The sequence below is a fragment of the Ovis aries genome, chromosome 2 (assembly GCF_016772045.2).
Source record: "Ovis aries strain OAR_USU_Benz2616 breed Rambouillet chromosome 2, ARS-UI_Ramb_v3.0, whole genome shotgun sequence".
Taxonomy (NCBI): Eukaryota; Metazoa; Chordata; class Mammalia; order Artiodactyla; family Bovidae; genus Ovis; species Ovis aries.
Window position 1 is genome coordinate 216752288 of NC_056055.1, and position 17985 is coordinate 216770272.

The 17985-nt window shown below is 39.6% G+C and overlaps 1 protein-coding gene across 1 annotated transcript in view; it reads right to left on the reverse strand.

Moving 5' to 3' along the window:
- BARD1 (BRCA1 associated RING domain 1) overlaps window positions 1-17985 on the reverse strand; it is a 92632-nt gene that overhangs the window by 33908 nt on the left and 40739 nt on the right. Inside the window, exons 5-6 of the mRNA XM_012145486.5 lie at window positions 13808-13888; window positions 11949-12121 (exon numbers count right to left, since the gene is read on the reverse strand). Of these exons, the coding sequence (XP_012000876.2) occupies window positions 11949-12121; window positions 13808-13888 (254 nt within the window). The remainder of the gene's footprint in view (window positions 1-11948; window positions 12122-13807; window positions 13889-17985) is intronic.

The window sequence follows — 17985 nt, forward strand, 5'->3', positions numbered from 1 at the left end:
AGAGCCCAGAAAAATAAAGTCTGACACTGTTTCCCCATCTATTTCCCATGAAGTGATGGGACCGGATACCATGATCTTCGTTTTCTGAATGTTGAGCTTTAAGCCAACTTTTTCACTCTCCTCTTCCACTTCCATCAAGAGGCTTTTTAGTTCCTCTTCACCTTCTGCCATAAGGGTGGTGTCATCTGCATATCTGAGGTTATTGATATTTCTCCCAGCAACCTTGATTCCAGCTTGTGCTTCTTCCAGCCCAGTGTTTCTCATGATGTACTCTGCATAGAAGTTAAATAAGCAGGGTGACAATATACAGCCTTGACGTACTCCTTTTCCTATTTGGAACCAGTCTGTTGTTCCATGTCCAGTTCTAACTGTTGCTTTCTGACCTGCATACAGATTTCTCAAGAGGCAGGTCAGGTGGTCTGGTATTCCCATCTCTTTCAGAATTTTCCACAATTTATTGTGATCCACACAGTCAAACGCTTTGGCATAGTCAATAAAGTGGAAATAGATGTTTTTCTGGAACTCTCTTGCTTTCTCCATGATCCAGCAGATGTTGGCAATTTGATCTCTGGTTCCTCTGCCTTTTCTAAAACCAGCTTGAACATCAGGAAGTTCACGGTTCATGTATTGCTGAAGCCTGGCTTGGAGAATTTTGAGCATTACTTTACTAGCACGTAAGATGAGTGCAACTGTGCGGTAGTTTGAGCATTCTTTGGCATTGCCTTTCTTTGGGATTGGAATGAAAACTGACCTTTTCCAGTCCTGTGGCCACTGCTGAGTTTTCCAAATTTGCTGGCATATTGAGTGCAGCACTTTCACAGCATCATCTTTCAGGATTTGAAACAGTTCAACTGGAATTCCATCACCTCCACTAGCTTTGTTTGCAGTGATGCTTTCTAAGGCCCACTTGACTTCACATTCCAGGATGTCTGGCTCTAGATGAGTGATCACACCATCATGATTATCTGGGTCATGAAGATCTCTTTGGTACAGTTCTTCTGTGTATTCTTGCCATCTCTTCTTAATATCTTCTGCTTCTGTTAGGTCCAGACCATTTCTGTCCTTTATCAAGCCCATCTTTGCATGAAATGTTCCCTTGGTATCTCTAATTTTCTTGAAGAGATCTCTAGTCTTTCCTATTCTGACCAAGTATCAAATCCTGAACTCTATCTATTTCTGTTAAAACAAACAAACAAACAAAAAACAGCATATGATATGCTCCAAACACTCAACATACTTCTCATGTTTCTGGAATAGTTCTGTTTTAGGTTCACTCTGAGACACATAGAAAGCCGTGGGAAAGGACAGTCTATGAGGTTTTAAACACTTATCAACATATTTCTAAGCAACAAAGAAACACAGAAGATATGAAATTTATTTTCATATATGAAGTTAAAACTAGAACAAATTTTCCCTCCTGGGTAACAATGGGTAAATGTCTCATGCAAAACACAGTAAATTCAGAGCTAAGCTAATTAATCAGTTCAGTTCAGTTCACTTGCTCAGTTGTGTCAAACTCTTTGCGACCCCATGAACTGCAACACGCCAGGCCTCCCTGTCCATCACCAACTTCCGGAGTCCACCCAAACCCATGCCCATTGAGTCAGTGATGCCATCCAGCCATCTCACCCTCTGTCATTCCCTTCTCCTTCAGCCCTCAATCTTTCCCAGTAAAAGTCAGCTCTCTGCATCAGGTGGCCACAGTATTGGAGTTTCAGCTTCAACATCAGTCCCTCCAATGAACAGCCAGGACTGATCTCCTTTAGGATGGACTGGCTGGATCTCCTTGCATTGCAAGGGACTCTCAAGAGTCTTCCCCAACACCACAGTTCAAAAGCATCAATTCTTCAGTGCTCAACTTTCTTTATAGTCCAACTTTCACATCCATACATGACTACTGGAAAAATCATACCCTGACTAGATGGACCATTGTTGGCAAAGTAATGTCTCTGGTTTATAATATGCTATCTAGGTTGGTCATAACTTTCCTTCAAAGGAGTAGTTCAGTTCAGTTCAGTTCAGTAGCTCAGTCATGTCCGACTCTTTGCGACCCCATGAATTGCAGCACGACAGGCCTCCCTGTCCATCACCAACTCCCAGAGTTCACTCAAACTCATGTCCATCAACTCGGTAATGCCATCCAGCCATGTCATCCTCTGTCGTCCCCTTTTCTTCCTGCCCCTAATCCCTCCCAGCATCAGGGTCTTTTCCAATGAGTCAACTCTTTGCATGAGGTGGCCAAAGTATTGGAGTTTCAGTTTCAGTATCAGTCCTTCCAATGAACACCTGATGTCCTTTAGGATGGACTGGTTGGATTGCCTTGCAGTCCAAGGGACTCTCAAGAGTCTTCTCCAACACCACAGTTCAAAAGCATCAATTCTTCAGTGCTCAGCTTTCTTTATAGTCCAAATCTCACATCCATATATGACCACTGGAAAAACCACTGCCTTGACCAGATGGACCTTTGTTTCCAAATTTGCTGGCATATTGAGTGCAGCACTTTCACAGCATCATCTTTTAGGATTTGAAAAAGCAAATTAATACTATATTCAAATGCAAGAGCCATTTGAAAAATGCCAGTTTGCACAGCAAAAGCTCAAAGCACATTATGAAAGTATTCTAAGCAAAATGTGACTATAAGAAAACAGTAAAGAAATAGAATATTAAAATTAAATCAAAATCAAAGATAAAGTAAGAAGTATACATTTATATGGTCTCAGATTTAACTACAAAACAGATAACTTAGTTTCATAGTTCACAGGGACAATTTCAGGATAAATTAAAAGGATAACAAAAAGTCCATCTTCTCTTTAGTACCTATATTAACCTAGTAGAATATAGGTTAATGTTAATACATCAGAATTTCATTAATTAATTTCATTAATTAATTCAATACATTAAATTCTAATGTTAATACATTAGAATTTCAGAGCGATAACTACTAGTAGTAACCAAATTGAGAGATATCTCCAAATATACTATATGAAAGTGATCAAAATAAATAATGTTATGTCAGGTTGGGGACAAAGGACAGGGGATGAGAAACAGGAAGTAGGGTGGGAATTATTTCTGTTAGATACTCTATTCACATACCCAAGACCAGAGAAGGTGGAAAGCATCCTGATTATTTTTAAGAACTATAAGTATCATTTTAACATCGAAACCTGAAAGTAAAAAATGGAAGTTAAAACAACAAATTATTCTAATTTATAGCTATAGATGCAAAATCTTAAATAAATCCTAGGAAACTAATACGAACTATTTGTGTAAAGATTAACACAATACACTAAGTTTATCCCAACAATGCAACATGGAGTAATATTTTTAAATGTGGTAGTAACATCAACAGGCAAAAAGTGCAAGATCATCTCAAAATCACTTAATAAAATAAAATCCAGTCTTGTTTAAAAATGGTAAAATAACCGGAAGGAAAATCTTTTTTTAAAATTGAAGTGTAGGTGACTTACAATGTGCTAGTTGCTGGTATATAGCAAAGTGATTCAGTTATACACACATACATACATTTATAAATACATACACATATATATATACACACACACACACACACACACACACATATATATATATATATATATTCTTTTTCATATTCTTTTACCCTATGGTTAATTACAGGATATTGATTACAGGAGTTCCCTGTGCTACACAGTAGGACCTTGCTCTTTATTTTATATATAGTGGTTTGTATCTGCTAATCCCAAACTCCTGATTTATTCCTCTCTTACCCCCACTGCCCTTTGATAACCATAAGTTTGTTTTCTATGTCTGTCTGTTTCTGTTTCATAAATAAGTTCATTTGTATCATATTTTAGATTTCACATGTAAGTGATATCATATGCTATTTGTCTGTTTCCTTCTGATTTACTCAGTATGATAATCTCTGCTGTGATTACCTCTGATATGACAACCTAAGATAAATAGCTCAGTAGGATAGTACCAAAATCAGATTGTTTATATTCTTTGCAGCCAAAGAAGGAAAAGCTGTCTACAGTTAGCAAAAACAATACCAGGAGCTGACTGTGGTACAGATCATAAACTCCTTACTGCCAAATTCAGACTTAAATTGAAGGAAATAGGGAAAACCACTAGACCATTCAGATATAAACTAAATCAAATCTCTTACAATTTTACAGTGGAGTGAGAAATAAGATTCAAGGGATTAGATCTCATAGACAGAGTCCCTGAAGAACTATGGACAGAGGTTCCTGACATTGTATAGGAGGCAAGGATCAAGACCATCCCCAAGGAAAAGAAATGCAAAAAGGCCAAATGGTTGTCTGAGGAGGTCTTACAAATAGCTGTGAATAGAAGAGAAGCTAAAGGCAAAGGAGAAAAGGAAAAATACACTCATTTGACTGCAGAGTTCCAAATAAGAGCAAGAAGAGATAAGAAAGACTTCCTCAGTGATCAATGCAAAGAAATAGAGGAAAACAACAGAATGGGAAAGACTACAGATCTCTTCAAGAAAATCAGATACCAAGGGAACATTTCATGCAAAGATGGGCATAATAAAGGACAGAAATGGTATGGACCTAACAGAAGCAAAAGATATTAAGAAGAGGTGGCAAGAACACACAGAAGAACTATACAAAAAAGATCTTCACGACCAAGATAATCACAATAGTATGATCACTCACCTAGAGCCAGACATCCTGGAATGTGAACTAAGGGGGCCTTAGGAAGAATCACTATGAACAAAGCTAGCGGAGGTGATGGAATTCCAGTTGAGCTATTTCAAATCCTAAAAGATGATGCTGTGAAAGTGCTGCACTCAATATGCCAGCAAATTTGGAAACCCCAGCAGTGGTCACAGGAATGGAAAAGATCAGCTTTCATTCCAATGTCAAAGAAAGGCAACACCAAAGAATGCTCAAAGTACTGCACAACTGCAATCATCTCACATGCTAGTAAAGTAATGCTCAAAATCCTCCAAGCCAACAGTACATGAACTTCAACAGTACATGAACCATGAACTTCCACACCTTCAAGCTGGATTTAGAAAAGGCAGAAGAGCCAGAGATCAAATTGCCAACAGCTGCTGGGATCATCAAAAGCGCAAGAGAGTCCCAGAAACACATCTACTTCTGCTTTACTGACTATGCCCAAGCCTTTGACTGTGAGGATCATGACAAACCATGGAAAATTCTTCAAGAGATGGAAATATCAGATCACCTGACCTCACTCTTGAGAAGGAAGCAACAATTAGAACTGGACATGGAACAAAAGACCAGTTCCAAATAGGGAAAGGAGTATGTCAAGGCTGTATATTCCCTGCTTATTTAACTTATATGCAGAGTACATCATGAGAAACACTGGGCTGGATGAAGCACAAGCTAGAATCAAGATTGCCTGGAGAAAGATCAATAACCTCAGGTATGCAGATTATACCACCCTTATGGGAGAAAGCCAAGAAGAACTAAAGAGCCTCTTGATAAAAGTGAAAGAGAAGAGTGAAAAATTTGGCTTAGAACTCAACATTCAGAAAACTAAGATCATGGCATCTTGTCCCAACACTTCATGGACAAATAGATGGGGAAACAATGGAAATAATGACAGACTTTATTTTTTGGGGGCTCCAAAATCACTGCAGATGATGACTGTTGCCATGAAATTAAAAGACGTTTGCTCCTTGGAAGAAAAGTTATGACCAACCTAGACAGCATATTAAAAAGCAGAGATATTACTTTGCCAACAAAGACCTGATTAGTCAAGGCTACCGTTTTTCCAGTAGGCATGTATGGATGTGAGAGTTGGACTATAATGAAAGCTGAGAGCCAAAGAATTGATGCTTTTGAACTGCGGTGTTGGAGAAGACTCTTGAGAGTCCCTTGGACTCCAAGGAGATCCAACCAGTCCATCCTAAAGAAAATCAGTCCTGAATATTCATTGGAAGGACTGATACTGAAGCTGAAACTCCAATACTTTGGCCACCTGATGCGAAGAAATAACTCATTTGAAATGATCCTGATGCTGGGAGGGATTCGGGGCAGGAGGAGAAGGGGACAATAGAGGATGAGATGGTTGGATGGCATCACCGACTCTATGGACATGAGTTTGAATAAACTCTGGGAGCTGGTGATGGACAAGGAGGCCTGGTGTGCTGCAGTCCATGGGGTCGAAAAGAGTTGGACAGGACTGAGCAACTGAACTGCACTGAAGAGAATCTCTAGGTCCATCCATGTTGCTGCATATGGTATTATTTCATTCTATTTTATTTTGGAGTAATGTTCCATTAATATTCCAGCTTTTATTATTTCACTGTATACCTCTTCTTTATCCATTCCTGTGTGGACGGACATTTAGGTTGCTGCCAAGTCTTGGCTACTGTAAATAGTTCTTTTATGAACACTTGTAGGCATGCATCTTTTCAATTAAAGTTTTCTCCAGATATATTCCTAGCAGTGGGATTCCTGGATCATATGGCAGCTCTAGTTTTATTTTTTTAAGGAATTTCCATATAGCTTTCCATAGTAGCTGTACCAATTTACAGTCCCATCAACAGTGTTTCCTCCACACCCTTCCAGCATTCACTATTTATAGACTTTTCTTATGGTGGCTATTCTGATTGGTGTGAGGTGGTATCTTATTATATTTTGATTTGTATTTCTCTAATAATTAGTGATTTTGAGTATTTTTTCATGTCTCTGTCAGCCATCTGTACGACAAGATCATTATTTTTAATACAACCTTAATATTGACCTGTAAACCTATGGCCAATATTTTTTCTAAAATGAGAATAAAGCAAGTATGCCAAGATTATCACTATTATTTTATAATATTGCTCTGGAAACTGTGACAAATGCAATACAAAATAAAAGCTAATATATGATCATTTGATCCTTCTCTTTACTTCTCCCCTTGATTATTGAACAGACCTTTTCAATTGGATTCCTTCCCAGTGTGGAGGTGAAAATTTTCAACTTCATACGTGAACTCTTTAGCACACAAGGCCTTTCACTGCCTCTGCCCACCTTCTCTGGCCTCTTGTCTCACCGTCCTCCCTCCCTTCATTCCAGTCTTGTATCAGCTCCTAGAAGTGAAACAAGTGCCTAGTACCTTAGCAACCATCATCCTCTTTCTGCAAAGTCCACCCTCTTATCCTTCTTCTTCAAATTCAGTTGAAGTGCTACATCCTCTAGGAAACCTTGCATGATTTCCTCTAGTCGTTATTTCTAGCCCCTATCCTAGATACTCATGGAATCTTGGGGGCATTGAGCTATGAAGACATGTATCATACTATTCTGTAACCACTAACATAAATGTCTGTTCACATCTACTAGAATAAAAGTAGCAGATAAAACAATTGGGGAGAAGAAGATGTAAAGGATAAGAGAAAAATCTAACACGCATTCTGTTGGAAATTCAGGAAAAGAAAGCATCTAAGTAGAAAGAAGCCTTTAGCTTTGAGATAATGAAGATTCCAAAATGTCTCTTCTAGAGCTAAAGAATGGTATTTAGAATAGGCAAAAGGACACTATTTATCTACAACTTCAATTAGCCAAAGCACCAAGGGCCAAAGAAGGAAGGATAAAAGAACAGTTTTTGCCCTTTCTCGTCTCTACCCTTCTTCTAGAGATGGAAAAAGTCTAGTCCTGGTTACTCTGAGACAAGATATATTAAGAGTAAAATACATGGTAAGCAGAGAAAAAAGTGGAAGCACACCTATCAACTCAGATTTCAGAGTCTGAGATATTAACGGCTTAAATAGAAAATGAACTTAAGGCGAAAAAAACACAAGAGTAGTAAAAACCCTACAAAGTCTCCACGAGCCCCTCCCCATGCTCTATTTCAGATATGGAGGAAAGCACAGGAACAAATTTCATCTGTTCTCACCTGTTAATACTTAACTCTAGAAAAACAATATCTAGAACATTGGCAGAAAGAAAAATAGACCTTAAAGATGTCAAGGCTAGAATTACTTTGGGCGGCCTTGATCCCACAAAAGGGAATAGGAATGAACAATGGACAAGAGACTAACAATTCTGCCCAGGGAGCATACATTGTTTGTTCACGCGGATGAATACCGGGAACCAGTTCTACCATCCGAGATAAGGTGCAGCTTACGGAAACTTAGATTTACACATTCTCTTCATAGTTATAGTGAAGATGGGAGCAGAGGGAGGCAATTCCTATTTTCACCTTGTCTGTCCCTTTAACCAAGAGATGAAAAAACATATCATCATTTTATGGATTCAGAAAAGTGCAAGTGTTAGTCGCTCAGTCATGTCCGGCTCTTTGTGATCCCATGGACTGTAGCCCACCAGTCTCTCCATGGGATATTCCAAGCAAGAATAATGGAGTGAGTTGCCATTCCCTTCTCCAGTGGATCTTCCCAACACAAGGAATGAACTGAACTTCCCAGGTCTCCTGCATTGCAGGTAGATTCTTTACCATCTGAGCCACCAGGGAAGCCCTTTATGCATTCAGAAAAATGAAAGTAAAAGTTGTTCAGTCATGTCCAACTCTTTGCACCCCCATGGACTATACAGTCCATGAAATTCTCCAGGCCAGAATACTGGAATGGGGAGCCTTTCCCTTCTCCAGATCTTTTCAACCTAAGGATCGAACCCAGGTCTTCCACATTGCAAGAAGATTCTTTACCAGCTGAGCCACAAGGGAAACTCTTTATGCATTCAACGACTTACCAATTCACTCTACAAATAACTGTGGGTTCAGACTACCTGGCATGCTACAGTCCATGATGTCGCAGAGTTGGACACGACTTAGTGATGGAACAACAACAGACTACATCAGGCACTCAGGAGGGCCTGGGAGAGCAGGCACGATCCCTGGAACACAAGAGCACACAGCCTAACGAGAAGATAGTAAGAAGCAGGTACACTGCCACCTCCATTTATAACCAGGAGGAAGCACCATATACGAAGGACTCGCAAAGGCCAGCGAAAAACAAACCATACCTCAGATGAAACCCAAAGGAAGAACATACCACACAGACCAAAAGCATATTTGATGGTTAGGAGACAAAACAGCTTTGCACATCTTAAGGAAATAAAAATTTAGAAAGGCTAGTGCAAAACCTGGCCAGAGTGCCCTGACCAGTAAGGAACAAGAGACTCTACTGCCCTCTCTCCCCTTCCCTCTCTCTTTCCTCTCCTTAACCCCTCCTGTCCTTCCCTGTTTTTCTAGTCTCCCGGTCCTGGACGCAGGAATCTGGTCGAAGGGCCCTCAGCCTGAGCTGAGGATTGGAGACTGATCACCTCCTCTGGTTCTGGTCTGGTCTGATTTCTGGTAGGGCCGAGTTCCAATCCTCCCTTCTCTGGAGGCCCAGGGAAAAGTCCCATAACACCTGGGTATCTGTAGGTGGCAGGAGACGTCTGTAAGGCCAGACGGCCCCCCACTCCCACCTCCTCCCCCTCATCTTTCAACCTGGCTTCCTTTCCTCCCTTGAAATCTTTGATGTTAGCACTTGAATCTGAAGTTCTGTGTCTCTATAGGAGGTTTTCTGAGAGACTATATTCTTGTATTTAAGGGCTTCCCTGGTGGTGCAGAGGTTAAAGTGTCTGCCTGCCATGTGGGAGACCTGGGTTCGATCCCTGGGTCAGGAAGATCCCCTGGAGAAGGAAATGGCAATCCACTCCAGTACTCTTGCCTGGAGAATCCCATGGACGGAGGAGCTTGGTGGGCTACAGTCCACGGGTCGCAAAGAGTCGGACACAGCTGAGCGACTTCATTAGTGCAAAAAAAGTTGAAGAAGGGGGACAGGAGGGACTAGAGAGACAGAGCTGGAGAGATGAGGAAAGCTGGACCACCTGAGGCTCTACAAATCAAGTTCTTAAGTCTGACTTCTGTTTTAAAAACGTTAAGAGTTACTGGGAAGAGTTTTAAGCAAATAAGTCATTTGGCCAGAACTGTATATTTTGAAAGCTCTTGGGCTGTGTAGTATGAAAAGTAATCTGAAAAGGAGATGGCGAGGCTAATCAGGTCAACAGCAATTATCACAAGATAAAACAGAAACCAAGAAATACAGAAAATACTTAAGTATGATGACCAACAGTCCAGAACAGAAGGAATAACGATGTTTAGAAATAGCTCCCGGCCTGTTACACCTTAAATTAAATCAACTCTTGCAATTGTCCTACAGTTGCCTTAGTATCCTCTACCCCAAATCATTCCTGACTTCAGTCACCAAATAAACCTGCCTTCCCTACTATCCAAACGGTACCAACCAGCTCGCCAATGCAGTAACCATCTGGCGTATATGACTATTTAAATTAATTAAAATATATTTTAAAATGTATTTCCTCCGTAGCAACAGCTCCATTTCAAGTGCTGAATAATAAGAGATGTCCAGTGGCTACTGAGTGCCTGCACCTGTCACGGAGCGTTTCCATCAGTGCAGGAAGATCTACTAGACAGTAACGGGCTAGCGGTGTGCCGACACCTGCTGCTTCACCCCATAACCCTGTTGGGAACAACACAGCCATGTGAGAAGGCACTTCTGAAAGCAGACCCGCTTACCATCTTAGGCCCACACCCTGTGTATTAATGAGCTTCACAGTGTAGTGAAGAATCACAGTGTACAAACCATACAACAGACCCTGTGTTTTGGCTCATGAATCCCCACTATACTCTGAAGAAATAGAAAAGCAGCAGGCATCACCCATGTTTTATAGGTGAGGACACCAAGGCACAGAAACGACCCTGACTGAAGCCATAAAGGCAAAAATGGAGTCACAAATAAAAGCTGGAATCCCTAACACCCTGACCAGTGCTCCATTCGTTAGAGTAGTCATGGCTGATTTAAGCGCCCACGAACAGGAACTATTCTGTTTCACCTGAACAAAGCAACCACCTGCTCTACCAAATGGATCGCTATCCCGACAAGAGGGTCATACCTGTTACACGTGTATATATGTACACATACACACAAACACACGGCCTAGTCTAATACACATGTATGTGACGTGTGTGTAAAAAATTTTTTTAAAAATTTAAGAAATAGAAGAGATGTATTTTCTGAGCTTGCCCCAACCACCTTATCACGTGATGAGAAATAAAGGCACCAAAAACTAACAGCACCAAGGTATAGTAGATTCCTGCATTATTATCTTTCAACTATGTTTTATGATTACCTATTTTTCTATAAAATGAAACCTAGAAGATCTGCATTTTGTAATATTTATTCCCTTCTGTAAACAGAGCAAGTCCTGACTTCTGTGTGCTACTTCCAAACCTGCAGCAGTAATGGGTAAACAGAGAACCAATGCTTGCATTTTCATTCCAACTACTTCATTAATTAAAAAGAGTAAAATAATATATAGGGAGACATGAACCAAGTTAGAGATTACAGATATAAAATCCACATGCAGCATTTACTTGTGACACTCTTGACAACAGCAACTTTAAAATGCAGCCGCCAGCATTCATTGATGTGTCTCTGTGCTCCAATACTGAGAAACAATTTACCTGGAGGTTCACTTGAATGATTTGAATAATCTACGAAATAATTTGACTGCACTTCCCTAACATCTGAATTCTTACATATTTTAAATGGGGTTATACTAAATATTCAGGAAAAGAAAAGGAATAGAAGATTTACAACAATTCTAAAGCGCTAGGGAGCATACAAAGTAGTTATTTACAGTCTTCTAACTCTTGCCTTACTAATAAGTATGAGTCAATCTATATAAAAACTGAATGACTTTTTCCAGAAACTCGAAGCTTCCAAAATTAATCTGAAAACTTTCTGAATTAAAAGAGTACACCTCCCTTCGACACGTAAGAATTATAAAGGAAAAGGGCATGAATGCTGATTTTAAGTCTAGACTATATTGGCCACATTTAAATATAGTTGTGAAAAAAAAAAGAAACAGTCATCAACTTAGGTAGTAAAGTCTCTGCTTCATCAAAGACCTGGTTTCAATAAAAAGTCAGCAGAAAAAAAATAGGCTTTAAGGTGAACTACTTACACTGCCTCCCTGGAGGCTCCATAGGCGAGCAGCAGCTTGACAATGTCCACATGCCCATTCTTCACTGCGTCATGAAGGGGTGAGTCGTTCTGATACCCAGTGGTGTTCACCAATGCCTTGTGCTGGAGCAGCAATTCCACCACCTTCAGGTGCCCGTGATTGCAGGCTTCATGCTGATTAAAGGAGAGTGAGAAGAGTAATGAGGAAGACCAATGAATAATAACAAAGCCCACACTTCAGAAAAATAATACGAACCTCGAATCAGAAAACTGGTTCTTACCTAAATACTCACACAGACCATAAGTTATTGACAGAGTAAAACCACTCTTAACAGTCTTAAAGGTAAGATAGGTCGCAACCAAGATTTACGCAATTCATGAAAAAAGATTTTTCTCATTTAAGCCTTGGGTCAAACGCTCTTTACTTGGAAGAAAAAGTAGCTTTAGTCCAATTACAGCTCCTAAATTGCTCTATAGCAAGAAATTTAAAACAAGGGGCAAAAAAAAAAAAAACACAGAAAATATTTCAAAACCAGATCATGCATAAAATCTGAAATCCTTCAAGGCTGAACAGTATTCACTAAATCAACTGCTTAGTCATAAGCTAAGTGGCATATATATACGTAAGCACCCAGCAAAGTGAGTATCTTAGAATGAGAACTGACGAGACAAGCCTCTAGTTGTGGAAGCTACAGATATTGTATGGCTGGTGTCAGTGACAAAAGATATAACATAGAGGAGATGCTCAGAAGGAACTTAATGAATGACATAACTGGGAATGGTGGAATGTTCAAAGACGCTTCACACTGCAAATCTTCCTTATGTTTAATGATCTGCTAACGATGCCACTGTGTCGTATTCTAAGAAATCTCTGGCATACCACGCCTTTAAGTACATACCTTCAAATCTTAATAGGCAAAACACCACACTGAATGCTTCTGGTCTATTTCTATTTCCAAATTAGGTCTCATGTCCCCTAAATTATTCTCCAATTTTTATTAAAGTTTGCCTTAGTTGTTTAAAAGAAAAATCAACCTTTCTTTGAAAAGGTTACCCAGACTGTGTGTGGAGTCCAAACAACAAAGTGACTCTAATCCAGAATAAACACTCCCAGCTTAAAACATTGCAGGGAGAAGTCAGTATAGACGAGTTTAAAACCTTTTTTGCACCTGGTCTAATGAGAATCTCTCCATTTCTTTTAATTTACAGTTCACAGAATAAGGATATCCATCTCATCTCTTGATATTCTATGGTTGTATTCAAACCACATGCTAACTGTCCCAATGGTCCATAGAACACTTGTTTCCATGTACTTGTGCCATCCTTTTTCCAGACTATCCTTTACATAGTATTTTTAGCAATAAAAAGCAAAGACTTTAAAAATTATTTAATGTGAGCAAAGATTTCTACTACCTCTGTGTGTCTGTAATTGGACAGGCTATAACTGAGGCCAAGACAGATCCTCAGTAGCAACCATTGCCTTGTGCTACATTCCTGTACCCAGTTCTTGACTTCTTTTTCCCGAAAATTGTGGTTCCAATGACATGCAGTGCTGCAGAACAGAGCCTAATGTCTGTTGTAGCAGTTAGCTTTCCATACATGTGGTAAATTCAGCAATACAGTGGAACCAGACTCTTAAATCTAGAAGAAGTCAGTCAAAAGGTAGGCAATTTTTCACCTGGCACAACTGAAAAGCTAGATGAAACATGACATTTACCCTTATTTATTTAAAATATGAGTTCTTCAGATTAAAAAGAGACTATATATATGGGAGAGGGCGATATATAGAAACCTACATAACTATGATAACTATAAACCATAAACAGAAAGATAATAAAAAACAAACAAGAAGAAAACTACCAATGGTGTCCATCCAGCATGGTCTTTAACATTGGGGTCGCTTCCACTTTGTAAGAGGTATTCAACAGAAGGGATGTCGCCCTAGTAGAACAATGAGAAAGTAAAATTAAAAATTATAAAGGAAAGAAAAAAAAAACTCATGATTTTGTATTTCTTCTTTAAGATTTCTGTCTTCTTCAAGATACAATTTAAACCTGTTCTATACCCACTGCTCATGAGTCAATAAATAATAAGTTACTCATTCATGGATTGTTCTGAGATACCAACTCAAACTCATGTAGTCCATCTCTGAACAGACTCCAATATCTCTGATATTAGCAACCTGTATCAAAATTCATGTCAAAATACCAAGGACAGTAGCCAAAGTTCATCTGATCATAATGAAGTTTTTAAAGTCACCATTTCATTTGTGAAAAACACCCTTTTTGAACATATAAGAAAATAGTTTCTTATTATTTAAAACAAAATTAAAGCCAAGAGGGCATCTTGGTGAAGCCAATGTTAAACCCAAAACTGGAGTCTTACTGGTAGTTAATCAACTTATCCTCAAAATACCAATTTAGTTTCAGTTCAGTTCAGTGGCTCAGTCGGGTCCGACTCTTTGCGACCCTATGAACTGCGGCACGCTAGGCTTCCCTGTCCATCACCAACTCCCGGAGTCCACCCAAACCGATATCCATTGAGTCGGTGATGCCATCCAACTGTCTCATTCTTTGTTGTCCCCTTCTCCTCCTGCCTTCAAACTTTCGCAGCATGAGGATCTTTTCAAATGAGTCAGCTCTTCGCATCAGGTGGCCAAAGAACTGGAGTTTCAGCTTCAACATCAGTCCTTCCAATGAACGCCCAAGACTAATCTCCTTTAGGATGGACTGATTAGATCTCCTTGCCATCCAAGGGACTCTCAAGAGTCTCCTCCAACATCACAGTTCAAAAGCATGAATTCTTCGGTGCTAACCTTTCTTTATAGTCCAACTCTCATATCCATACGTGACCACTGGAAAAACCATAACCTTGACTAGACGGACCTTTGTTGACAAAGTAATGTCTCTGCTTTTTAACATGCTGTCTAGGTTGGTCATAATTTTCCTTCCAAGGAGTAAGCGTCTCTTAAGTTCATGGCTGCAATCACCATCTGCTGTGATTTTGGAGCCCCCCCAAAATAAAGTCAGCTACTGTTTCCCCATCTATTTGCCATGAAGTGATGGGAGCAGATGCCATGATTGTAGTTTTCTGAATGTTGAGCTTTAAGCCAACTTTTTCACTCTCCTCTTTCACTTTCATCAAGAGGCTCTTTAGTTCTTCTTCACTTTCTGCCATAAGGGTGGTGTCATCTGCATATCTGAGGTTATTGATATTTCTCCCAGCAATCTTGATTCCAGCTTGTGCTTCCTCCAGCCCAGTGTTTCTCATGATGTACTCTGCATAGAAGTTATACAAACAGGGTGACAATATACAGCCTTGATGTACTCCTTTTCCTATTTGGAACCAGTCTGTTGTTCCATGTCCAGCTCTAACTGTTGCTTCCTGACTTGCATACAGGTTCCTCAAGAGGCAGAGCAGGTGGTCTAGTATTCCCATCTTGTTCAGAATTTTCCAGCTTATTGTGATCCACACAGTCAAACCCTTTGGCATAGTCAATAAGGCAGAAATAGATGTTTTTCTGAAACTCTCTTGCTTTTTCGATGATGCAGCACATGTTGGCAATTTGATCTCTGGTTCCTCTGCCTTTTCTAAAACCAGCTTGAACATCAGGAAGTTCATGGTTCACATATTGCTGAAGCCTGGCTTGGAGAATTTTGAGCATTACTTTACTAGCGTGTGAGATGACTGCAATTGTGTGGTAGTTTGAGCATTCTTTGGCATTGCTTTTCTTTGGGACTGGAATGAAAACTGACCTTTTCCAGTCCTGTGGCCACTGCTGAGTTTTCCAAATTTGCTGGCATATTGAGTGCAGCACTTTTACAGCATCGTCTTTTGGGATTTAAAATAGCCCAACTGGAATTCCATCACCTCCACTAGCTTTGTTCGTAGTGATGCTTCCTAAGGCCCACTTGACTTCACATTCCAGGATGTCTGATTCTAGGTGAGTGTGAGTGCTCCTATTCACCTTATTTTCTCAAAGTTATTTTTCAGGCAAAAGAAAGGCTTATTTTCTCCAAAAAAAAAAAAATGACAGCTTACTCTGAAATGCTGAATAAATAAAAGTTACATGTGATAAAAATTACATACACCAATGTTGTGTTTTGAGAAGAGCTTCTTCGGGGAGAAGGAAATCTCTCTCCTACAATAAGCAACCCCAACTCTATGAAATAAGCTATTCTGTATTGGTTGGAAAGTGTAGAAGTCACTAAATCCCCTCAAGACAGTAACATTTGCTTTTACTGCGCTGTTTCAGACTACCTCGCAAATACAGCAAATCTAAGCTGGTAGCTTACTCAGTTTTCGAAAATACAAAAACAAACAAATCTTCATGCAATATATATTCTCAAGTTCCTAGATTACCAAAAATACCTTAAATACTCAATGGGTCTAAAAAGAAAGCACTCCACATGTTTCAAATCAGTTGCACCACATCCAATAAAAAAAATTTTTCCCACAGTTCCTCAGAGGAGCAATTCTACACCTATGGTGCAAGTTAGCGTACATTTAGCTACTGTTGCACTATGTTTAAGTCAGTTCCAAACAAGCTCAGGAACATCTGTCAAGATACAAATTTTATTTTTTAAAACAATCCCATGAATACAGAGGCAGATGAACTGCCAGAACCATACACATTCCCAATCTTCAAAATCAAAGTATACACAAAAAATACACAAAAACCTTCTCAAAAATATCCTCATTCTAATTCTACACAGCAGTCACAAAAACATATTAAAGAAGCCTGTAAAATAATACAAACACAACTGTGGAACAAAGAGTCATATGGAAGTCACATAGACAATTAGAGCGACAATTTGGAAACTAAAAGGAGAATCTCTTAAAGTTGCTAGCTGGTGGCAGTTTTCTTTCAAGTCACCTCTTCATATTATCAAAGGTGTCTTATGTTAACATTTTACCCCTAGACTACCCTGAAATGTACAAACAAAGTTAGTGGCGGTGACGGAATTCCAGTTGAGCTATTTCAAATCCTAAAAGATGATGCTGTGAAAGTGCTGTGAATATGCCAGCAAATTTGGAAAACTCAGCAGTGGCCACAGGACTGCAAAAGGTCAGTTTTCATTCTAATCCCAAAGAAAGGCAATGCAAAAGAATGCTCAAACTACTGCACAATTGCTCTCATCTCACACGCTTGTAAAGAAATACTCAAAATTCTCCAAGCCAGGCTTAGGCAATACATGAACCATGAACTTCCAGATGTTCAAGCTGGTTTTAGAAAAGGTAGAACAACCAGAGATCAAATTGCCAACATCCACTGGATCATCAAGAAAGCAAGAGAGAAAAACATCTATTTCCACTTTATTGACTATGCCAAAGCGTTTGACTGTGTGGCTCACAATAAACTGGAAAATTCTGAAAGAGATGGGAATACCAGACCACCTGACCTGCCTCTTGAGGAACCTGTATGCAGGTCAGGAAGTGACAGTTAGAACCAGACATGGAACAATAGATTGGTTCCAAATAGGAAACGGAGTATGTCAAGGCTGTATATTGTCACCCTGCTTATTTCAATTATATGCAGAGAACATCATGAGAAACACTGGGCTGGAGGAAGCACAAGCTGTAATCAAATCAAGACTGCCAGGAGAAATATCAATAACCTCAGATATGTAGATGACACACCCCTTTATGGCAGAAAGTTAAGAAGAACTAAAGAGCCTCTTGATGAAAGTGAAAAGGAAAGTGAAAAAGTTGGCTTAAAGCTCAACATTCAGAAAACTAAGATCATGGCATCCGGTCTCATCACTTCATGTGAAATAGATGGGGAAACAATGGGAACAGTGGCTGACTTTATTTTGAGGGGCTCCAAAATCACTGCAGATGGTGACTGCAGCCATGAAATTAAAAGACGCTTACTGCTAAGAAGGAAAGTTATGACCAACCTAGACAGCATATTAAAAAGCAGAGACATTACTTTGTCAGCAAAGGTCCATCTAGTCAAGGCTATGGTTTTTCCAGTGGTCATGTATGGATGTGAGAGTTGGACTATTAAGAAGGCTGAGCGCCGAAGAATTGATGCT